The sequence below is a fragment of the Lissotriton vulgaris genome, chromosome 11 (genome assembly GCF_964263255.1).
Source record: "Lissotriton vulgaris chromosome 11, aLisVul1.2, whole genome shotgun sequence".
NCBI lineage: Eukaryota > Metazoa > Chordata > Amphibia > Caudata > Salamandridae > Lissotriton > Lissotriton vulgaris.
Window position 1 is genome coordinate 67,676,562 of NC_141699.1, and position 21,420 is coordinate 67,697,981.

A 21,420-nucleotide genomic window follows, 5' to 3' on the forward strand; every position below is an offset into this window, starting at 1 on the left:
GCCAGGGTGAGAACATAATCTAAGCGGGACAGGCTCCCATGGGCACCGGAAAGGAATGAAAACTGGCGAAGCGCAGGATGCAATAACCGCCAACAATCTACCAGACCCATAGAGTCAAGGAAGGTCGGCAGCCACGTTTGGGAACCCAGGAGGTCTCTCGGTGGCTGGCGATCAAGAGTACCAGAGCAGACTGAGTTGAAATCACCCCCTAGGATCAATAAGCCCGAAGGCAGGGACAAGATGGCGCCACCAAGGTCCTGGAAGGTGCTAGATTGGAGGCCAGGGGGAACATAAACCGAAAGCAGGGTCAAGGAGCGCCCCTCCCATTTTCCCGCCACAGCTGCGTAGCGTCCTCTATCATCCAGTAGCGTGACGTCTATTTCAAGAGGAAGGGATGCACGCACAAGGATGCCCGCCCCCCGGGAGCCCGAGGAGAACCCAGAGTGGGCAACCATTTTGTAACCCTTACGATTCAGGGCCCTACAAGAGTTCCCCACTAAGTGCGTTTCTTGCAATAGTACAACATCAGGCATGTTTCTCTTTATCAGCTGAATCACCACACCTCTCTTAATTCGGTCACCTAATCCATTGACATTCCAGCTAAGCACTTTCAATTTCCTACCCCCCATCCCCAAACAACCCGCCCCGCCCGACTCCATCCAACTCAAACGTCAATTGCACATTAAAACACACAGTCCATTGCCTTAAAGAAGAAAAAGAGATAGAACAAACAAACAATAAAACTTGCATAGTTGCACCCCCCACCCTGCACCCCTGCATGTGACTAAAAAGCCCCCCCAACCAGCAGTGTGCCTGTCGCCCCATAACTACTCTACAAAAAGACACCCAGAGGAGTGAGGAATCTCCGCGAACACCCCCCGCCACCCTCCATGTACTGACAGGAAAGCTAGTACGGCATCTCAAAGCTACATTTGATAGACCACTGAGGCAAGCAAGATAATCAATTAGTCACCCACTATAGAACCAAGTCTCATGGGTCCGAGCCGCCAGCAGCGCCACCCTCATGGTCCTCCTGTGCTTCTCGGCGCGGCGATAGAGTGTCCAGCCAGTCACTAACGTTCTCAGCGAAGTCAAAGAAAAGGGCACGACCTTCGTGTTCGATCCGGAGTTTAGCAGGGAACATCATGGAGTACTTGAAGCCTAGGTCCCGTAGTCGTCGCTTCACCCCTGCATAGCTTTGCCGCTGTCGCTGAACCGTCCTGGTGAAATCTGGATAGAAATGGACATCGGCATTTTGGAATTTAAGCGGTCCATGTCGCCTGGAGGCCTGCAGGACAGCATCCCTGTCGCGGAAGTTGAGCAGCCGGGCCACGATGGGTCTAGGTGCCACGCCCGTCTTCGGCGGGCCACCCGGTACTCGGTGGGCACGCTCCACCGAGAAAAAGTTGCTGAGGCCAGGCGGGGACAGATGAGTCCTGATCAGGTCTTCAACGAGGAGGTCCGTCGCCGCCTCCTCCGAACCCTCCGGTACACCGACAATGCGGACGTTCTGCCGCCTGGCTCGGCTTTCAAAGTCATCCAGCCGCCTCGCGAATTGCTCCGCTGTCCTCTGCAGGTTCCGGACTTCAGTTTGCAAGTCCGAGACGTCTCCCGTAAGACTGGTCGTCTTGATGTCCAAATTCTTGACCCGATCATTAGTTTTGCCCAAGTCGGCTCTGATGAGGGACAGATCAACGGCCATGCCATCCACCTTGTGCGTGAGGACTTCATGCTGTTGCTGCATGTCCGCCCGGAAGTTTGTAATGGCTCCCAGAATGTCGCTCAAAGTGGGCTCAGAGCCGTCCGGCAAGCCCGAATGTGGGATGCCCTTAGCAGAGGGTCCAGTAACAGGCGGCGTCTTCGGTTGAGTATAGCGCTCAATCCTATTCTGTTGCTGTTGCGATTTACTGCGTACTCCTCTGTTAGACGGCTTGTCGAGGTCCCCCTTGCCCGCCATGTTATGTCCAAGAGAGCAAAGGGCTGTGCCAGGCAAGTCCAAGCCCAGAGAGTCGAAGATTTGTCCGGGAGGACAATGGAATACCGTCCCAGGTTCGCTCCGCTTTCCAAAGAGCACCGCTGTCAGTACACTGCGCCGCTGGCAAAGGCAGGCAGGCACTCCGCAGATCGGCAATGCGTAGCGGCGGAGTCCGCAGGGACAATGGCACTGAGCTGGCACGGAGTCCCACTCGACGTAGCTCAGCGTAGGAGGCACCGATTCGAGGTCTGAAAACGGTTCTCGCCTCAGTGTGCCCTCAACAACGAGTATCCAACCTCGTGGATCAGGATTACGGGCAGGATAGTTGCGGAGGATCGGAAGGTCCGCGGAGCTCCGAGCTTACGCGGCCATCTTGGTTGCCCGCGAAGCTCCTCCTCCTGATCCAGTGCTTTTGATGCTTTTTAAAGAAATAGTCCAAAGTCCCCATCATACCCGCACTGTTCATAGCTAGCTTATCTTTAGAAATGCCAGACACCATTGCAAAGGAACCCTGCCCTGTGAAGTTTTGAGACAGAAAGAGTTGGCTTACCAGGCGGGAGTGAGCCTCTATGTCCAAGGCAGTTGTTAGAGGGTGGGCCCGGCCCGGCCTTCTCCGGCCTCGAACAGGCTCAAACGGGCCCGTCCTTGGCCCGGGCTTCGCCCGGTGCACGTCCGCGCGCGTCCCGCGGTGCGTGGGTGGGCCCGGTAATATAGGCAGGTCTACACAAGGGGAGGAGCTGGCAGGTAGTTGGTGCTGGGACTCCTGGGCAATGTAGTCCCGTTCTCCCGCTGTCTCCCTCGCTCCTGGCTGTGGCGGCTTGCAGAATCCCAAAACACCGCTGCGAGCGCCTCCCGCGAAGTGGGGGCCGCGAGCGGTTATGAAGGTGCAAGGGGAGGAGCTGGCAGGCAGTTGTTGCTGGGACTCCTAGGCAATGGTGTCTTGCTCTCCCTCTGTCTCCCTCGCTCCCGGCTGTGGCGGCTTGTAGAATCCCAAAACACCGCTGCGAGCGGCTCCCGCGAAGCGGGGGCCGCAAGCGGTTATGAAGGTGCAAGGGGAGGAGCTGGCAGGTAGTTGGTGCTGGGACTCCTGGGCAATGGAGTCCCGCTGTCTCCCTCGCTCCCGGCTGTGGCGGCTTACAGAATCCCAAAACACTGCTGCATCCAATCAAGTAAGCACCATACCCTAGCATGGGTAGGAATTGCACGTGCACTTTCAAATTGCATTACAGTGGGAAAGCGCTCCGAGTCCTAAGGCCATGAAAAGAGAATCAGCAGAAACCAAGAGGAGAAAAAGCAAAACGTTTCAGGGAAATCTCCTTAAAAGGGCCATGTCCAGCAATCGATTGCAACGTCTCAGCGTTGAAAAAATTAGCTTTATCATTTATGGTTGGAACTGTGCATGCTGAATTTATTAGAGACCAAATGGTCCTGCTCACCTGCCCCTAATATACAGGATCGGTTATGAGTAAATTGGGAATCACCCGCGAAAGATGTGGTTGCCATTATTCAGAAATATAATTGATTGGAAGATGTGCCGAGGCTGTTGTGACTAGGTGGAATAGTAAGCAAAATAAGAAATGGTAAGAATAGAGATAAAAAACAAATTCCTATTGTTGGAAAAAATGAAGGTGAAGGATGTAAAGAGAGTGAATCATGAAATAGTGGTTTTAGATGTGTTAGTTGTGAACATTTCTCTTAGAACGCATAAAATGCCCTGCATTGAAACAAAGGTGTGGTAGTATCACAAATCTGTCTGGAACAGTATGATGCCAGAGATGGAGGCTGTATATCATGTGTGGACACAATAGTGTGATACCAGAGATGGGAAGCTGTATATCATGTGTTGCCACAATACTCTAGAAACTACAGCCATTTTCCAGCATATTGCAAGGGGTGGGTATCATTTCATAAATGCCTAAAGGTTGACACAAAATACCACACAAAAAACAGTGGCCAGCATTTTAATAGGGGTTTGCAATAGATCCATCAATTGATGTTTGTAGGCTTCTTAAAATTACCACCATTGTAAATCAAGTTTATAACAAGCATTTGCAATGCAATAGGTCTCGCATTAGGAAAGTGTGAGCTATTGGTATTGTAAATGACAATTTTTAGGTCTCGCCTGTCGATGCGCATGCGCATCGAGCTTGCGAGACTATGGGGGCTTAACCACTCTTTAACTAACTTGCAAGGAATCGTGGCGATTCCTTGCAGTGCCCGTGACTTTTAAGCTCAATGCGCATGCGCATTGAGCTTAAAAGCGCGTGCACATCTCACAGCCTCCCCCAGCTCCGCCCCCTCCTCCCCTGCCCGCCGTGTCGCATTTCTCCTCCCCCCACCCCTTCTCTCTCGTCCAGCCGTCGTGTTTATTTATTGTTTTACCCGCTCCGCCCCCTCCCCTGCCTCTGTTCCCTCTCCCCGCTCCGCCCCCTCCCCTGCCCGCCAAGTCGCATGCTTATACTTTCACAATGGCTGCATGCCTTTCTTTTCATGTGAGCAAGCAGCCAGTGGCTGCTGCGCGGCTTAATTTTGAAAACACAGGCACTATTGTTTATCTTTAGCACGGCTCCTGCTTGTTAGAAAACATTTTTTTTTGCCCAGAACGCATACTGCGCTTTATCTTTAACACGGATGCACACATTTAACAAAGGTGCCAGTCGCTCGCAGCCCATCACCCCCTCCCGCCCCCAGCTCTGTGCTTACTATTTCAGCACCGTGCCCCTCCGCCCCCTCCCCTGCCTCTGTTCCCTCTCCCAGCTCCGCCCCCTCCCCTGCCCGCCATGTCGCTTGCTTATACTTTCACAATGGCTGCATGCCTTTCTTTTCATGAGAGCAAGCAGCCAGTGGCTGCTGCGCGGCTTAATTTTGAAAACACAGGCACTATTGTTTATCTTTAGCACGGCTCCTGCTTGTTAGAAAACATTTTTTTTTGCCCAGAACGCATACTGCGCTTTATCTTTAACACGGATGCACACATTTAACAAAGGTGCCAGTCGCTCGCAGCCCATCACCCCCTCCCGCCCCCAGCTCTGTGCTTACTATTTCAGCACCGTGCCCGCTTATAGTATCACAATAACAGAGCGCCGTGTTGTCTTGTGAGCAGGCAGCCAAAGGCTGCCACGCACCTTTATTTTGAAGACATCCACCTCTCCCTCTTTTGATATCTGAGTCATGGAGATGCATGTGTCTCCCCCCCAACCCTCCTTTTATTGCACCCGAGTTGGGTTTTGGGGGCCCTCTTATGTTGCTGTTACCTCCCCATATTGCTGTTACCCTCCTCCCTTTCTCGTGTAGATTCCACGATCCGCCCACCCATCCGTGTAAAAAAATAATACTTTACAACGAAATAGGTCAAATAGCTCGATTTTTCAGGACGCAGCTGCCGGGTAACTTTCAGTTTACATCTCACAGCCTCCACCAGCTCCGCCCCCTCCTCCCCTGCCCGCCGTGTCGCCTTTCTCCTCCCCCCACCCCTTCTCTCTCGTCCAGCCGTCGTGTTTATTTATTGTTTTACCCGCTCCGCCCCCTCCCCTGCCTCTGTTCCCTCTCCCCGCTCCGCCCCGTCCCCTGCCCGCCATGTCGCATTTCTCCTCCCCCCTCCCCTTCTCTCTCTTCCCTCCGTCTTGTTTATTTTTCTCTCTTTGGTTTAATTTGCCTCACTCTTTCCTCTTTTTGCCTCTCTCTCTGCTCTTTTGCATCTCACTCTTTGAGCTGCTTTACCTTCTGCCACTAACTAACTCTTTGCACATTTGCCTCTCAATCTTTGCCTTTCTGCATTTTTGCTCTTGTCTTTCTGCTTGTGTTGCCTATTTTTTTTACTTTTTGCCAATCTTTGCCTTTCGGCACCTCCCCTCTCTATCAAGGAGCGGCATGAAGTGGGGGGTTGTATCGTGTAGCTAAAACCTTTTTTTTTTTTGCTAAATGCACAACCTGTTTTATCTTTAACACAACAACTGCTTTTTAAACATTTTTTAAACATTTTATTTACCCAGAATGCATACCAGGCTTTATTTTTAACACGGACGCACACATTTAACAATGGCGCCTGTGGCTCGCAGCCCGTCACCCCTGTCCCACCCCCAGTGCTGTGCTCAATGTTTCAGCACACCACCCGCTTATACTTTCACAATGGCTGCATGCCTTTCTTTTCATGTGAGCAAGCAGCCAGTGGCTGCTGCGCGGCTTAATTTTGAAAACACAGGCACTATTGTTTATCTTTAGCACGGCTCCTGCTTGTTAGAAAACATTTTTTTTTGCCCAGAACGCATACTGCGCTTTATCTTTAACACGGATGCACACATTTAACAAAGGTGCCAGTCGCTCGCAGCCCATCACCCCCTCCCGCCCCCAGCTCTGTGCTTACTATTTCAGCACCGTGCCCGCTTATAGTATCACAATAACAGAGCGCCGTGTTGTCTTGTGAGCAGGCAGCCAAAGGCTGCCACGCACCTTTATTTTGAAGACATACACCTCTCCCTCTTTTGATATCCGAGTCATGGAGATGCATGTGTCTCCCCCCCAACCCTCCTTTTATTGCACCCCAGTTGGGTTTTGGGGCCCCTCTTATGTTGCTGTTACCTCCCCATATTGCTGTTACCCTCCTCCCTTTCTTGTGTAGATTCCACGATCCGCCCACCCATCCGTGTAAAAAAATAATACTTTACAATGAAATAGGTCAAATAGCTCGATTTTTCAGGACGCAGCTGCCGGGTAACTTTCAGTTTGTCAAATGCGGCTCAGATCGCTTCCTCCGTCCCACGACATCGCGCACGCCATCAGACTTCATTGCAATGCGCTCCCGCCCGCCCCCCCCACAGCAATGCCAAGAGCTTGTTTCATATCTTAACGTGTATCCTCTGGGATTTATAAAGTTAATTACAAAGCATTTTGACTTGAGTAAGACAGTGCTCGGCTTAAGATCCGTTGCTCTTCAGGCGCCTGCATAGGGAAAGATGCAGAACAACCAGAAAGCGTGGTGAGCCATTGTTATTTGTAATATCAATACATTTACGTCACGTAAATACAAAACATGTTGCATTACAAATGCTATAGGTGTAACATTTGCGAAAGTTATAACTATTGCCATTGTAAATGACAAAGCTATTAATTTAGCTATTTCAAAAAACAACACAATAATTTAAAAAAGTCATTTATAAGACCAATAGCTCAAACTTTCCTAATGCGAGACCTATTGCATTTCCAATGCTTGTTATAATATGTGTTAGCTTTGAAAATATATAAATTAATAGCATTGTTATTCACAAAGCCAATAGCTTACACTTTCCTAATGCGAGTCTTATTGGCTATGGCAATGCTTGTTGGTAGCACCCAAGGACAGTGCTGTTGTGGTGCTGAGTGATGCTGTTGTGGTGCTAAGTGATGATGTGGTTGGGCTGAGTGATATGGTGGTGTATTAGAGTGATGTGGTGGTGTATTAGAGTGATGTGGTGGTGTCCCTGAGTGATGTGGTGGTGTCCCTGAGTGATGTGGTGGTGTTCCTGAGTGATGTGGTGGTGTTCCTGAGTGATGTAGTGGTGTTCCTGAGTGATGTGGTGGTGTTCCTGAGTGATGTGGTGGTGTTCCTGAGTGATGTGGTGGTGTTCCTGAGTGATGTGGTGGTGTTCCTGAGTGATGTGGTGGTGCCCCAGAGTGATGTGGTGGTGCCCCAGAGTGATGTGGTGGTGCCCCAGAGTGATGTGGTGGTGCCCCAGAGTGATGTGGTGGTGCCCCAGAGTGATGTGGTGGTGCCCCAGAGTGATGTGGTGGTGCTCCAGAGTGATGTGGTGGTGCCCCAGAGTGATGTGGTGGTGCCCCAGAGTGATGTGGTGGTGCCCCAGAGTGATGCGGTGGTGCCACCGAGTGATGCGGCGGTGTCCCCGAGTGATGCGGCGGTGTCCCCGAGTGATGCGGCGGTGTCCCCGAGTGATGCGGCGGTGTCCCCGAGTGATGCGGCGGTGTCCCCGAGTGATGCGGCGGTGTCCCCGAGTGATGCGGCGGTGTCCCCGAGTGATGCGGTGGTGTCCCAGAGTGATGCGGCGGTGTCCCAGAGTGATGCGGCGGTGTCCCAGAGTGATGCGGCGGTGTCCCAGAGTGATGCGGCGGTGTCCCAGAGTGATGCGGCGGTGCCCCAGAGTGATGCGGCGGTGCCCCAGAGTGATGCGGCGGTGCCCCAGAGTGATGCGGCGGTGCCTCAGAGTGATGCGGCGGTGCCTCAGAGTGATGCGGCGGTGCCCCAGAGTGATGCGGCGGTGCCCCAGAGTGATGCGGAGGAGTCCCAGAGTGATGCGGAGGAGTCCCAGAGTGATGCGGAGGAGTCCCAGAGTGATGCGGAGGAGTCCCAGAGTGATGCGGAGGAGTCCCAGAGTGATGCGGTGGAGTCCCAGAGTGATGCGGTGGAGTCCCAGAGTGATGCGGTGGAGTCCCAGAGTGATGCGGTGGAGTCCCAGAGTGATGCGGTGGAGTCCCAGCGTGATGCGGTGGAGTCCCAGCGTGATGCGGTGGAGTCCCAGAGTGATGCGGTGGAGTCCCAGCGTGATGCGGTGGAGTCCCAGCGTGATGCGGTGGAGTCCCAGCGTGATGCGGTGGAGTCCCAGCGTGATGCGGTGGAGTCCCAGCGTGATGCGGTGGAGTCCCAGCGTGATGCGGTGGAGTCCCAGCGTGATGCGGTGGAGTCCCAGCGTGATGCGGTGGAGTCCCAGCGTGATGCGGTGGTGTCGCAGAGTGATGCGGTGGTGTCGCAGAGTGATGCGGTGGTGTCGCAGAGTGATGCGGTGGTGTCGCAGAGTGATGCGGTGGTGTCGCAGAGTGATGCGGTGGTGTCGCAGAGTGATGCGATGGTGTTGTGAGACGTGCAGCAGTGTGTGGCGTGCAGCAGTGTGTGGCGTGCAGCAGTGTGTGGCGTGCAGCAGTGTGTGGCGTGCAGCAGTGTGTGGTGTGCAGCAGTGTCGTGCAGCAGAGTGAGTAATGCAGCAGTGTGCAGCGTGCAGGTGTGTAATGCGTGCAGCAGTGTTAGGCGTGCAGCAGTGTTAGGCGTGCAGCAGTGTTAGGCGTGCAGCAGTGTTAGGCGTGCAGCAGTGTGTGGCGTGCAGCAGTGTGTGGCGTGCAGCAGTGTGTGGCGTGCAGCAGTGTCGTGCAGCAGAGTGAGTAATGCAGCAGTGTGCAGCGTGCAGGTGTGTAATGCGTGCAGCAGTGTTAGGCGTGCAGCAGTGTTAGGCGTGCAGCAGTGTGTGGCGTGCAGCAGTGTGTGGCGTGCAGCAGTGTGTGGCGTGCAGCAGTGTGTGGCGTGCAGCAGTGTGTGGTGTGCAGCAGTGTGTCGTGCAGCAGAGTGAGTAATGCAGCAGTGTGCAGCGTGCAGGTGTGTAATGCGTGCAGCAGAGTGAGGCGTGCAGCAGAGTGAGGCGTGCAGCAGTGTGAGGCGTGCAGCAATTTGCGGCATGCAGCAGTGCGTGGCGTGCAGCAGTGCGTGGCGTGCAGCAGTGCGAGGCGTGCAGCAGTGCAGCAGTGTGTGGCATGCAGCAGTGTGTGGCATGCAGCAGTGTGTGGCATGCAGCAGTGTGTGGCATGCAGCAGTGTGAGGCATGCAGCAGTGCGAGGCGGGCACCAGTGCGAGGCGGGCACCAGTGTGAGGCGGGCACCAGTGTGAGGCGGGCACCAGTGTGAGGCGGGCACCAGTGTGAGGTGGGCAGCAGTGTGGCGTGCAGCAGTGTGTGGCGTGCAGCAGTGTGTGGCGTGCAGCAGTGTGTGGCGTGCAGCAGTGTGTGGCGTGCAGCAGTGTGTGGCGTGCAGCAGTGTGCGGCATGCAGCAGTGTGCGGCGTGCAGCAGTGTGCGGCGTGCATCAGTGTGAGGAGTGCAGCAGTGATCAGATTCTTGTGGTGATGTCACAATATTCAGTATAGTTCTTCAAACAGTCTAATATCGTCAAATGGATCAGATTCATGGAGTCCCAAAGCAAATGCCTCATTTAAAGGCCACCCGCCCTCGCTTTATCCCAGTATCACGCTGGATGAGAGTATGTAGAGCCTCACACCTACATGCCAGTGCAAGGGAGGGATATAATGGCACACAGCTTCTTATCACTTCACAACTATTAAAGAGAAACTTGGATTTGGAGGCTGGTGTATCACTGTGTTCAAGCTATAGGCATCCACTGTACGAATATCAGCTGTATCTGTCTGTCTCATTGATTAAAGAAATAACGATTTGTATAGCACATATTCCTTTTTTTAATTTAATTCTTTTATAACTCCACTCGTCCCAGTGTAGAATGTCAGAGCATTTTACATCACAGACACACATTACTCAGAGACAATAAATGATACAAATGTGTAAATGAATGTTCAGGAAATGTGATGTGAGACAATAGGGGCTTCAAGGTGTAGGAGTTACATACACATTTTACATAAAGGAAAAGTTTAAACTTAACCCGGTTCAACGCTCCAAACCCAAGATCTGGAAAAGGGACTTGAAGAAGCTTCACCCCAACTCCCTGCCTCCCCACAGCAGCAGCCTCCTCCTCCCCCCTACCGACGCCTCTGACGTGCAATCTCTGACCGACCTATACCTCAACTCTATGGCCTCAATAATCAATGAAGCCGCCCCATTGCAACTGAAGAGAGCCTCCACCAAGATCTCGAACCCATGGTATGACGGCAGACTCAATGAAGATAGGCGTGCCATGCGAATGGCAGAGCGCACCTGGAGATCAGATCCATTGGCACTGCACCTTAGAACGCTCAAGGAGAAGAGGAACGCCTACTTCAGGAAAATCAAGCGCGCAAAAACAGACTTCTTCAGCCTCCAGCGCGACCAAGCAAAAAATCGACCAAGAAAACTGTTTGAACTAGTCAAAACTCAAACCAAGGAACAACCTCTACAATCTAACAGCACAACAAGCAATATACCATCCCTTGAAGACTTTTCGGCTTTCTTTAAGCAAAAAACCGATAATATAAAAAGCGAACTCCTCAAGGATGTAAACCAATACTCCAGCCCCAGCAGCAGAACTACCACTCAACCTAAAAATAACGCGGCATGGTCATCCTTGGACACCTACTCAGAAGAATCAATTAACAAACTGCTCAGGACCTTGAAACCCTCTAATCACCTCACAGACCCCTTACCTGCTAATGCTGTAAAAGACTTCACCCCCCTGCTCCTTCCACTCTGGACTAAAATCATTAATCGTTCCCTACAACAAGGCCTCATCCCCGACTCCCTCAAGGTAGGACAAGTCACGCCTATACTCAAGAAACTTACAGCTGATCCGGGCGACCTAAACAATTACCGCCCTATCACCAATATCCCCACCTTGGCCAAACTGCTGGAAAAATGCGTTCAACTCCAACTGACAAAACACATTGACCAGTTTGACCTCCTCAATCCTTATCAATCAGGCTTCCGAGCAAGACACAGCACGGAAACGGCAATGACACACATAATTGATGACACCCTCCAAATCCTTGATCACAATGACTCCTGCCTCCTCATCCTACTTGATCTCTCCTCAGCATTTGACACCGTCAAACATGAGAATCTACTTGAACTGTTAAACACCAGAATGGGTCTATCTGGGACTGTTCTCAAATGGTTTACTTCCTTCTTACATAACCAGAAGTTCAAGATCAACAACGTGTTGTCCTCATCTGTACCTGTAACATTGGGCGTTCCACAAGGATCTTCCCTATCCCCCACTTTGTTCAATCTGGTCATGGAACCACTCACCACATTGCTTCAAGCATCAAATGTGCACTTCCACATGTACGCTGATGACACTCAACTCTACCTCAAACTAGAATCCCCGGAAGACATCAAACTTCTGAACTCCACGCTCAAACACCCAATCATGGCTGGCTGATAATCAACCTCAAACTTAATGCACAGAAAACTGAGTTCCTTCTGATCTCACCGCCTGCGAAAATCTCCACCACCCAATCCTGGCTCAAGCATCTTACCGCACTCAATATCCAACCCACCATCGTAGACTCAGCGAAATCCTTAGGCATCACACTTGACGCCAATCTCAACATGCAGCAGCATATCAGCAAAGCAACTAAGGGAGCTAATTTCCAAATCAACACTTTGAGGAAACTTAAACCCTTCCTCCCAGCTAATGACTTCCAAACCGCAGTACAAGCCCTAGTCATCCCACGCATAGACTACGGAATTGTGGCTCTCGGCGGACTCCCCCGTTCTACAATCGCACCACTAAGAGCCTCCCTGAACGCTGCAGCGAGACTGATCACTGGATAAAGAAAACACTTGCGTATTTCCCCTGACTTAAGATCCTTGAACTGGTTGCCTTTTGAAGCCAGAATTCAGTTGAAAATTGCCTGCTTGACACACATGGCTGTACACCACAAGTCACCCAACTACCTCACCCAAAAGCTGACTGTATCAGGAGGCTCGAGAACCAATAGAAGCTCTAAAAATCTCCTCCTGAAACCTCGAAGATTCCGGAAGGAGAAAACATACAAACGCTCCTTCTCAGGAATGGCACACAGGATCTGGAATGCACTCCCTCCCGAAATGAGGCTGATCTCCTCCACTGCATTTTTTTAGAAAGAAGTGAAAGCCATCCTAATGGCTAAAAACACCTGAATTCTATTTTGGCCCGAGCTAAGACTTTACACCGATTCTGTATTAGCAGTCTATTTGATTATCTACACGTATTATGTATTATGTATTTTGTATTATGCCTGTATCTGACTGCGATCTTATTTTGTCACTCACGTACTAATAACTACCCGTACTGTAGCAAAATGTCTGCTCCCTTACCCCTTCTTTCTGTAAAGCGCTCTGATATCGGCAAAGATCTTGTTCGCGCTATATAAAACTTTGAAAATAAATAAATAAAATATTGTCTTTACTGGTCGGCAAGTTAAGAGTGCACTGTCTGGAGAAACACAGCTGGAATTTCAAATTGCAACACAATGGTCAAGTTTGTCTGAACTAATAGGACTTTATTACAGCGAAAAGGAGTGGAGTCGTTTTCAACAATCTTAGAAAAATGATAGAATGAGAAAAAATAAGGTTCTAAACCTTTGCCTGTGGTTTGCATGCAGTTCCTTGATACCTGCTCATAGCTCATTAAGCTATATCAGAAGGTTTGCTACCAATTTATGAATTGTAAGTTACAAAAGGACTTCTGTCAAAAGCAGCAAACCACTTTCTACATAAAATGCAAATCTGTGATTCGCATGTTACAGATGTGCTTTTCAGCAGAATCTCTATGCTGCTTTGAGTGAAAACTGTGATTAGACAAAACACAGCAATCTCTAGCAAGCGCATTAGCCACCAGGATTATCTCACCATCATTATCCCCAGAAAACTGATGGTTAAACGAAGATCTCTGAGTGTAGAAGGTGCCTTAACTTCAGTAAGATATTTTAAAATGTAACATATTTCCGACCAATTAAGCACGCCAGAACAGATATAAATTTACTCCTACATACGTCTTTGATGCCAATTTCTTTGCCACTGAGCTTTAAAAATAAAAAATGTACGAGTTGATCATCGACTCGCTTTTCATGACTCTGCCTCCTTGTGACTTCATTCCCTCGCCCCTGACTCCTAATGTGTGGGTTCCGCAAGTAAAATTACAGCTCTGCTGACAAGGGACGAACTCTTTATCTATGTGCGGCCGCCTGACGTGTGACTGAGGACCTGTGAATCTTTTAGGATACTCCGTCTAAATCTGCAGCCCTGCCAAGCGCCACACATCAAGGGTTAAACTAACTCATGTTAGTGCTTGTCCTCACATTAAGCCTCCTCTGTGCCTTTTCTGATGGAGGCTTTCACAGTGCTGTTGTATATTTATTACTGGCACGCGAAAACTTGGGCCTTACTAGATTACACGAGTAATGACTTGAGTACCAACTGAAAGTATAAAATCATGTCTGGCTAAAATGATTCCTCTCCCAATTCAACAACGTTATTGGTCAACGCAGTTCTTTTTTTTCAAAACTAATAGCTGAAAAGAATGCCGAACATTTCTTTTTAATCACAAGTATTCCTTGGCAAATTCGTTTTATTGGAGTAAACAAAGTTATATTTTAAGGCTAAAATAGCCCAAATAAATATCGCAAATGAGTCACGCTCTGTTCAAATGTAAAGTCATGTTAGCTGCCAAGCGCCAACTGAGACAAGAGACAAAACAAACATCTGGTGACTCAGGGGGCGGGTTAGTGGGAGGCATTCCTTTGTAGTCTGGTGGGGGGAATGCGAGGCACAAATGGTGTAATGGTTGTGTGACGGGGAAGCAGGGGAGCGAGCGAGTGGGAGGGAACGAGGCATTCCATTAAATTCTGGTGTAATGGTTGTGTGATGGGGGAGCAGGGGAGCGAGCGAGTGGGGGGAGCGAGCGAGTGGGAGGGAACGAGGCATTCAATTGAAGTCTGGTGCGAGGCTGATGGGTTTGACGTGCACGCGCATCACATGAACTGCACGTAATCCGCGCTTGTTCAAAGAGTTTGTTTCAACTCCTATAGATCTCGACCTCTGCAATGTGTAAGCACATTGGCAGAGGTCGAGACCTAAAAAAGGGGTGACCCTGTGTCCCTCAGAACCTGGGTAAATATGCAAATACAACAAGAATGGTTCTGTCGGGTAGAGCAAACATGAGGGAGGTTTGCTAATAATGCTGTCAGCAAATTAATTAAGTCTGACTGATAGCAGGATCCGGATGGGACGCTTTCCCTCCACTTACATTTTCCAGATTCATCGATTTCAATAAGATTCTGAGCCTTTGAGCCTTTCCACCTACCTTTCCAGGCTGAATACCCGGCCACCAATAGGATACCGAGCCTTACGCCTCTCATCAACCTTTCAGGCTAGACAATCGGCCATCACTAGGACTGTCAACTACCCCCCGCACTGTCTTGAGAAAGACCCGCCATGACCACCCATTAGGGCACCATAGGGTCGAAGCGTCGACGCTTTATACTAGGTCCAGCATCAATAATACTCTATACTTGAACAGATAGATATCTTAGTTTTTGAAATCAGTTACCTGGCCTTATTCTATTTTATTTGTACATATGTATATGTCTGTACTGTATATAATGTTCACCTCCTAAGCACTTTGCACTTTTGTCACCTCTATTTGTTTTGTATCTTCTTTGACAGTCCATATTACCAAATTGTATTTATCAGTGAATGAAGTAATTCCGAGATACATTTTCTCTTATCAGCAATTGTTTTCTCCATGATGTATTCATTAAGTATTATTGTGTGTCATAGGACTTATTTAATTTGCTGACAGCATTATTAGCAACCCTCACTCATGTTTGCTCTTTCCGACAGAACCATTCTTGTTGTATTTACCATTGTAAATCAGCCAGCATAATAACACATTAGGAATGGAAAACATTCCATGAATGGAAAGCTTGCCATGGATGCACACAAGTTGCCAAACGTTACCACTATCCTGCCAGTGACAGTATTTTACCGGGCATGACCGCGGATATCATTCAATGGATGCCACGAATTGGCAAGAAGTACACACTCTGGCACACTCTTTAAATATATTTTTTTAACTTGCGCTTCGTTTGACTGCTTAGCTGACATTTGCTGACTCTTCTACTGCTTACTGAGACTCCCAGGAGTAAGGGGTGGGCAGACAGAAGAGCATCAAATGGGCAGGGAGAAGGAGATGGAATATGTGCCTAGCTTAAGGGCTGGCAGACTGCATTTCCTGTAAGATGGAGAGGTTCAGGTCTTACAGGACAGAGCCGCACAGCAGGGCATGGGTGGGATAAGGGGTGGGGGGGCGGGGGGGGGGGGGGGCATCTGCTTTCGTTTGCCGGGAAGGGGGAAAACAAATACACAAGTTTAATGCCAAGAGATTATGAAATATTTATCAATTTGGATAGTACTAACAGAGACAGTGTTCTCAATTACTGTTAAATCGAAATTCTAGGATGAAACTTAAGTTAGATCCTACTGAATTTATGTACCCAACTCGATATAATTGAAACCTATCATTTCCTTATAAAAGTAAAATTGTTGTACACTAAAATAAAGTTGAGATACTAGATTCACCAAATTCATGCTAAACGCAGTGAACTTACCTAATCAGTGATCATAAATTTAAAAGGATTTTTTTCTATCACCAGCTCCAAAACGAGCAATAACTTCAATTCGACGTCTCTGAACTTTAGTATAGCAATGCTTTTCTTATACCTGCTTGCAATAGGTAATACCTCATGAGCCTAGGTGAACCGAGGAGGTGGAAAAGGATTCTTCTGTTTTGAAACACCAGCAGTACACAATGGCTCAGAAGGAAGTTTAATTGTATAGAGCTTATCAGTCGTGTTCTGATGGACTGTACGCCTTGCCCCTCTAAAGATATTTCCTACGTTCATATGATCCAGTGTACACCATAAGAACTCCCAATTTATGCTGTGAGATGCCCATTAGCACACATCCTGCAAACCCTTGCCTTTGTGACATAATGTCCAGAACTTGACAGTAATCTCCATGAGATGTTTGTTTTCTTATATCATCTACTGATTCTTTTTGCAGGTGCAGAAGTTGCAGTGTATGTGCCCTGTGGATTTCCATGGCATTTTCCAACTGGATGAGCGCCGCAGGGATGCTGTTATCGCGCTCGGCATTTTCTTGGTGGAATCAGACTTGCAGGTAATGAGACTTTTCCTTTTGTGTGACCTGATCGCTGGAAGTGCTGAGGGTAGTAATCCTATACCCAATATATATAAACTGCCTTTAAACATTATCTAAGTGTTCTCTCTGAACGAACTACCAGAGCTAATGATAAGTCAGACAGGAGAGGTACTGGAAACTGGATACTATGTTAAATTTGAATAATTAATGTGTTGGTCTTAACTTCTCAGAAGTAGTGGGTTCAGATTGAAAAGTCACAGGTTACAAGTAGCAAAGAAAATTCTGTCGCTACATTCCCATGACGAAAGATGTAGGCACTTTTATAGTGTCTATCACAGGAGGCAGATGGTAAGACATGGTGGGAATTAACTATCAGAGCAAAACGTATTTCATCAAGGCTTGACCCCAATACAAAAGGTCATGAGGTAATATAATGTCCTTTTTTACAAACAAGGCAGTGGCTGCATGGAACTGCCTCCCAGTGCGAACTGTGACAGAAATCAAAGAGGGTTTGAACAGATGGAGGGAAGTAGTTAACACACAGAAGTAGTTGTGGGCATCCTAGAAAAGATAGTGTCAATACTTTTTTAAGGTCTGTAGTCTTAGTGCAAATTTTAAATGAGATTAGTCTGATCCACCAAGAGGCCAAATGCATCTACTATGTTCTATGATAACAATGGGGGGAGGGGGGGGGGGTGCTAAAGAGTGTCTGCATGTCCTTGCCTCTTAACAGGTCTTTTTCACAACTCATAGGTACCATCCTTTTTACATTAAATAACTGACCAGACCATTTCACTATGTTCAGTGAACCCTAATTAAAAGGGTGAGATACACTGCCTCCACGCTCTCCTGGGGCAGAGGGAAACCACAGTACTTACCTGTGGCGCTGCCCATGCTTCTGCCTTATCCAGCCTTGCCTGTCAGCCCTCAACAATGCCGCTTTCGCCGTTATGGGACAGGGTCCCCCGGATCGACGTGCTTCCTGGAAGGGAGCGGGCCACACACCTGACGCCGTAAAGGCGCGGCTGCACTCCCGCAGCGCGGGACGCTCTCCTGGGGGCAGAGGGAAACCGCAGTACTTACCTGTGGCTCTGCTCCTGCTTCTTCCTTATCCAGCCTTGCCTCTCAGCCCTCAACAACAACGCCATTGCTGGGGTGGGACACGGTCCCCGGGCTCGACGTGCTTCCTGGAAGGGGGCTGGCCACACACCTGATTTATTTTTATTTTACCTTTTCGTTGTTAACTCTCATTGAGATTTGGCTTGTCTGTAATAGCGACATCCTGTGAAGAACAACACTGCCAAGTAAGTCTGTCTGGTACTCTATGCTGATTTTTCAGTCGCTGACAAAAGGGAAGTGTGGGTGCTGACTCTGCACTGACTTCAGTATTACTTATTGGGATACTTCGTGCAACCCGATATAACCTGGATTATGGTGAAAGTGAAGCAAATTGGGGGAAGGGAGAGCACCCCTAAACCTCTTTAGAACTCTACCCTGGATTGCTTTCTAACACATGCTGCAAAAGCCATAGATAAAGAAATGCTAGTAGTTCAACATCAGCTATCTCTAGAGGGGGGCTCTACCTTATGTACGAACCAGGATGCTTCCACAAGTGTACACACAAAGACTAAGGACTTAGAGAGTAAGACTGGTGATCAATCCATATTGGAATTAACACCCACTGTGATGCCGCTGCCTCAACATCAAACATCTCCAATACCCTGCCGTCAAGCTACTAGGAAAAGGAAGCAAAAACACTCGGAACCCGCATTATTTGCCAACACTAGCTCAAAGAGAAAAGCCAAACAGGCCCTAATTGAGGACTGCAATAGTTCTATTTTAGTATCCCCAACAGAACCGCATTCTCATCCTGTGCTATCTCTTCCTGTAGTCTGATCTCCGCAAGATATCAAGCTTTTGATGAATGGGTTTGAAAAAAATCATGTAAAATAGTTTGTTACCTATTGTGAATAGGCTTAATTTTTTTTTTGACAGTTCAACCAAATAAAAGCATGGGCCTACAACCCCCGGGGCTGGCCGCTAAACAGTTAGATTTGCAAAGAACAAGTTGTAAATCACATGCAGCACCTCGGGGAGCAGAATCACCATACTAACGTACTCTTGGTCACTGAACAGCACAATTAGAAAAACAGGATATAAAAGGTTTTCATTTTATAGTATAAGATGGAAGGATCAGGTGCCGAACAATTTCCCAGCAGCGAAAAATGGCAGGCAGAATAGTAAACATGTCAACAGTAAAATGCAATCAGTCAACTCAATGGCGCTAAAACAAATGGTTCAGGATATGAAAGAATATTGCGGTCAATTCGCGCCTGCTAGTCACCTGCCCTAAGACCCAGAGAACACCACGAAAATTGAGGCACAGATGAATAAGCAGTGATCGATACCAAAGGAAACCCACTGCACTGACCCAGAAAAAGAAAAAGACAAAGAAAGATAAAAGAAGAGAACAAAGGCCATAGAAACAAAATAAAAACGAAAAATCCCCTCCCCCAACCCCCCACCCTGAACCCCTGCCTATGACTACGGCCCCCGCCCCCCCCCAGCAGTGTGCCTGTCGCCCGAGTACCAAACCCGAAATATAGAAGAAACAGAGAAAAAGAAGAAAGAAAGGAAACCCCACCCAACGGGTAAGTGGAGGAGGGCGATAGTCTCTGCGCTCCCGGTCTCTCCCCCCCGCCCTAACAAAGGGGGCCCCCCTAAGCCATCACAAATAAAGTTGACCACCCTACGAAAATACCCCGGGGGGAACCACAAACCCCCGGCCCCGGAATCCGTCCGTTAGTGAAGCAGTCCCGTTACCAATAGATCCATCGTAAACAATGCAACCCACATTTTCAGCCTTGGCCCGTCTATCAAAGTTGCCGAGTCCCTCGGATAAGTAAAGCCCCATCTCCGGAAAGTCAAGAGTCACACAGTAGCAGCCGAAGCTTGGGCCAGCAAATGGGAGAGGAATAGCAGATCCCAACGCACACGGCTTGCACAAACGATGTCCCTCCCCGTCTCCGACGCCAAGCATCGGTACATCCGCCATGTTGGGAGACCGATTGGGGAGGGGGTGCGACTCGTTCCGATACAGATTGTAGTGTAGGCCAACAGTGTCCAAGACGGGGGAAGCAGTGAAATGTTCCGACAACTGTAGGACCGATGTTTCGGTGAGCTTAAGAGAGTCATCAATCTCAGCACACACAATGAGTTCCATTTCTTCGGGGGCAGGCACAGCTTCCAGCACCGGGTCCAGACGCGCCACTGGGGCGCCCAACAGGAGGCAAGTCGGCTGCCGGGTCTCAAAAATCAAATCAGGGCCTGCTCCCGGTCCTATGATCCCATCTGCTGCCAACAGCAAACGGTTGACCTGGGCCCTCATCGTTGCGCGAAGCGCCGCAAGTTCCACCATTACCATCCGCAAGGAAGGGCCACATTGGGCCCCCTCCGCCAAGTTCAACACGTCCGCAGGCATAACGATCCCCACGAAGAGGCACCTCCTCCGGGGTAGGATACGCCGGAGCAGAATCAAGCCGTGAGGGACGGGCCGGCAGTACGCAGCAACGCGCGGCGGGACCCCCACCCCGGGGCACCAGCGGTGTAGTGCCGGGCCACCGGGCCGGGCCCCCCGCGACGCAGCACCGCGCACCACCCGTCACCTCACCTCAGGTACAGCACCAGGCAGCAGATGGTTGCGAAGTAGTCCAGAGAAATTTTCAAAAGTTCCAAGGACCGGACCCAACCACTCTCCTCAGTCCGTTGTTGTTCACTTTGGACCCGGGTAGACCAGCAATCGAGACCCCGGCTTTCAGTCTGAGTTAGGCCTCAAACCATTTTCGATGTTACTTCACCCCAGAACATCAGAAAAATTCTGTGGTCACACCATCGGGGTGCCGACTAGTTCACCCACACGAATCCGGGGCAGGAGATCAGGATATTCGACAGGATAAGTGAGCGTAGGACGGAGGTCAGCGGAGCCGGGAGACTATGCGGCCATCTTGGTTGGTGTCGTAACTCCTCCCCCGTGAATAGGCTTAATAATTCCGGTAACTTACCCTGGTCTTAACATCAGTAGCCAACCACCAAACGGGAAAGGGACGGAACCACACAGACAGTCCAACTTTTATTCGATTAATGTTCCCTCTGGGTGGGTACTTGTAATGATGTGACACTCCACCTTCTCCCAGAATGTTGCCCATATGTGTTGATTTTAACTAATGTTTCGCCATTTATGAGCATCTAAAAGGAATCTACTATTCAGCTGAAGAACAAAGCATGCCATTGGCCAACACAGAACACCGATTTCTCCAACTCTTGCTTCCATGATATCCAGTGGCACTTTTCCCAATTCAGAGAAAGGAATTGCAGCAGTAGCAGGGGAAGGCATCCTAATGCCAAAATAGGAATTCACCTAAGGCTTCTCCTTAAAGGAAATTGCAACAGCAAGAAATCTACTCCAGACTGGGAAAGCGCCTGGCTTAGATAGACTCCCAGGAAACCTGTATAAAGCAGAGCCTAAAATTTGGGCACGTTGTTTCAAAAGGTCTTCAAAGCCATACAGCGTGGTGGGGATATCCCCCCAATCTGGAAAGGAGCTGAAATAATTCCCATTTTTAACAAGCATTTGCAATGCAATAGGTCTCGTAGCATTAAAGTTTGAGTTACTGGCATTTTAAATGACAATGCTTTGCATTAATTTTTTTTCTTTAACTTGCAATTGGTATATAAACATTGTTTGTGAAGTGTTAGCTGTTGCTTATACTAAGCAAAGTTGCCAGTATTATAGAGTGCTAGTCTTGCTTGTTATAAGCATGCTGAT

At 49.2% G+C, this 21,420-nt stretch overlaps 1 protein-coding gene across 2 annotated transcripts in view; it reads left to right on the forward strand.

Annotated features, from left to right (window-relative positions):
- PI4KA (phosphatidylinositol 4-kinase alpha) overlaps window positions 1-21,420 on the forward strand; it is a 614,454-nt gene that overhangs the window by 21,060 nt on the left and 571,974 nt on the right. For both annotated transcript variants that reach the window (XM_086942716.1, XM_086942717.1), the window contains exon 2: window positions 16,497-16,613. In XM_086942716.1, the coding sequence (XP_086798842.1) occupies window positions 16,497-16,613 (117 nt within the window). The remainder of the gene's footprint in view (window positions 1-16,496; window positions 16,614-21,420) is intronic.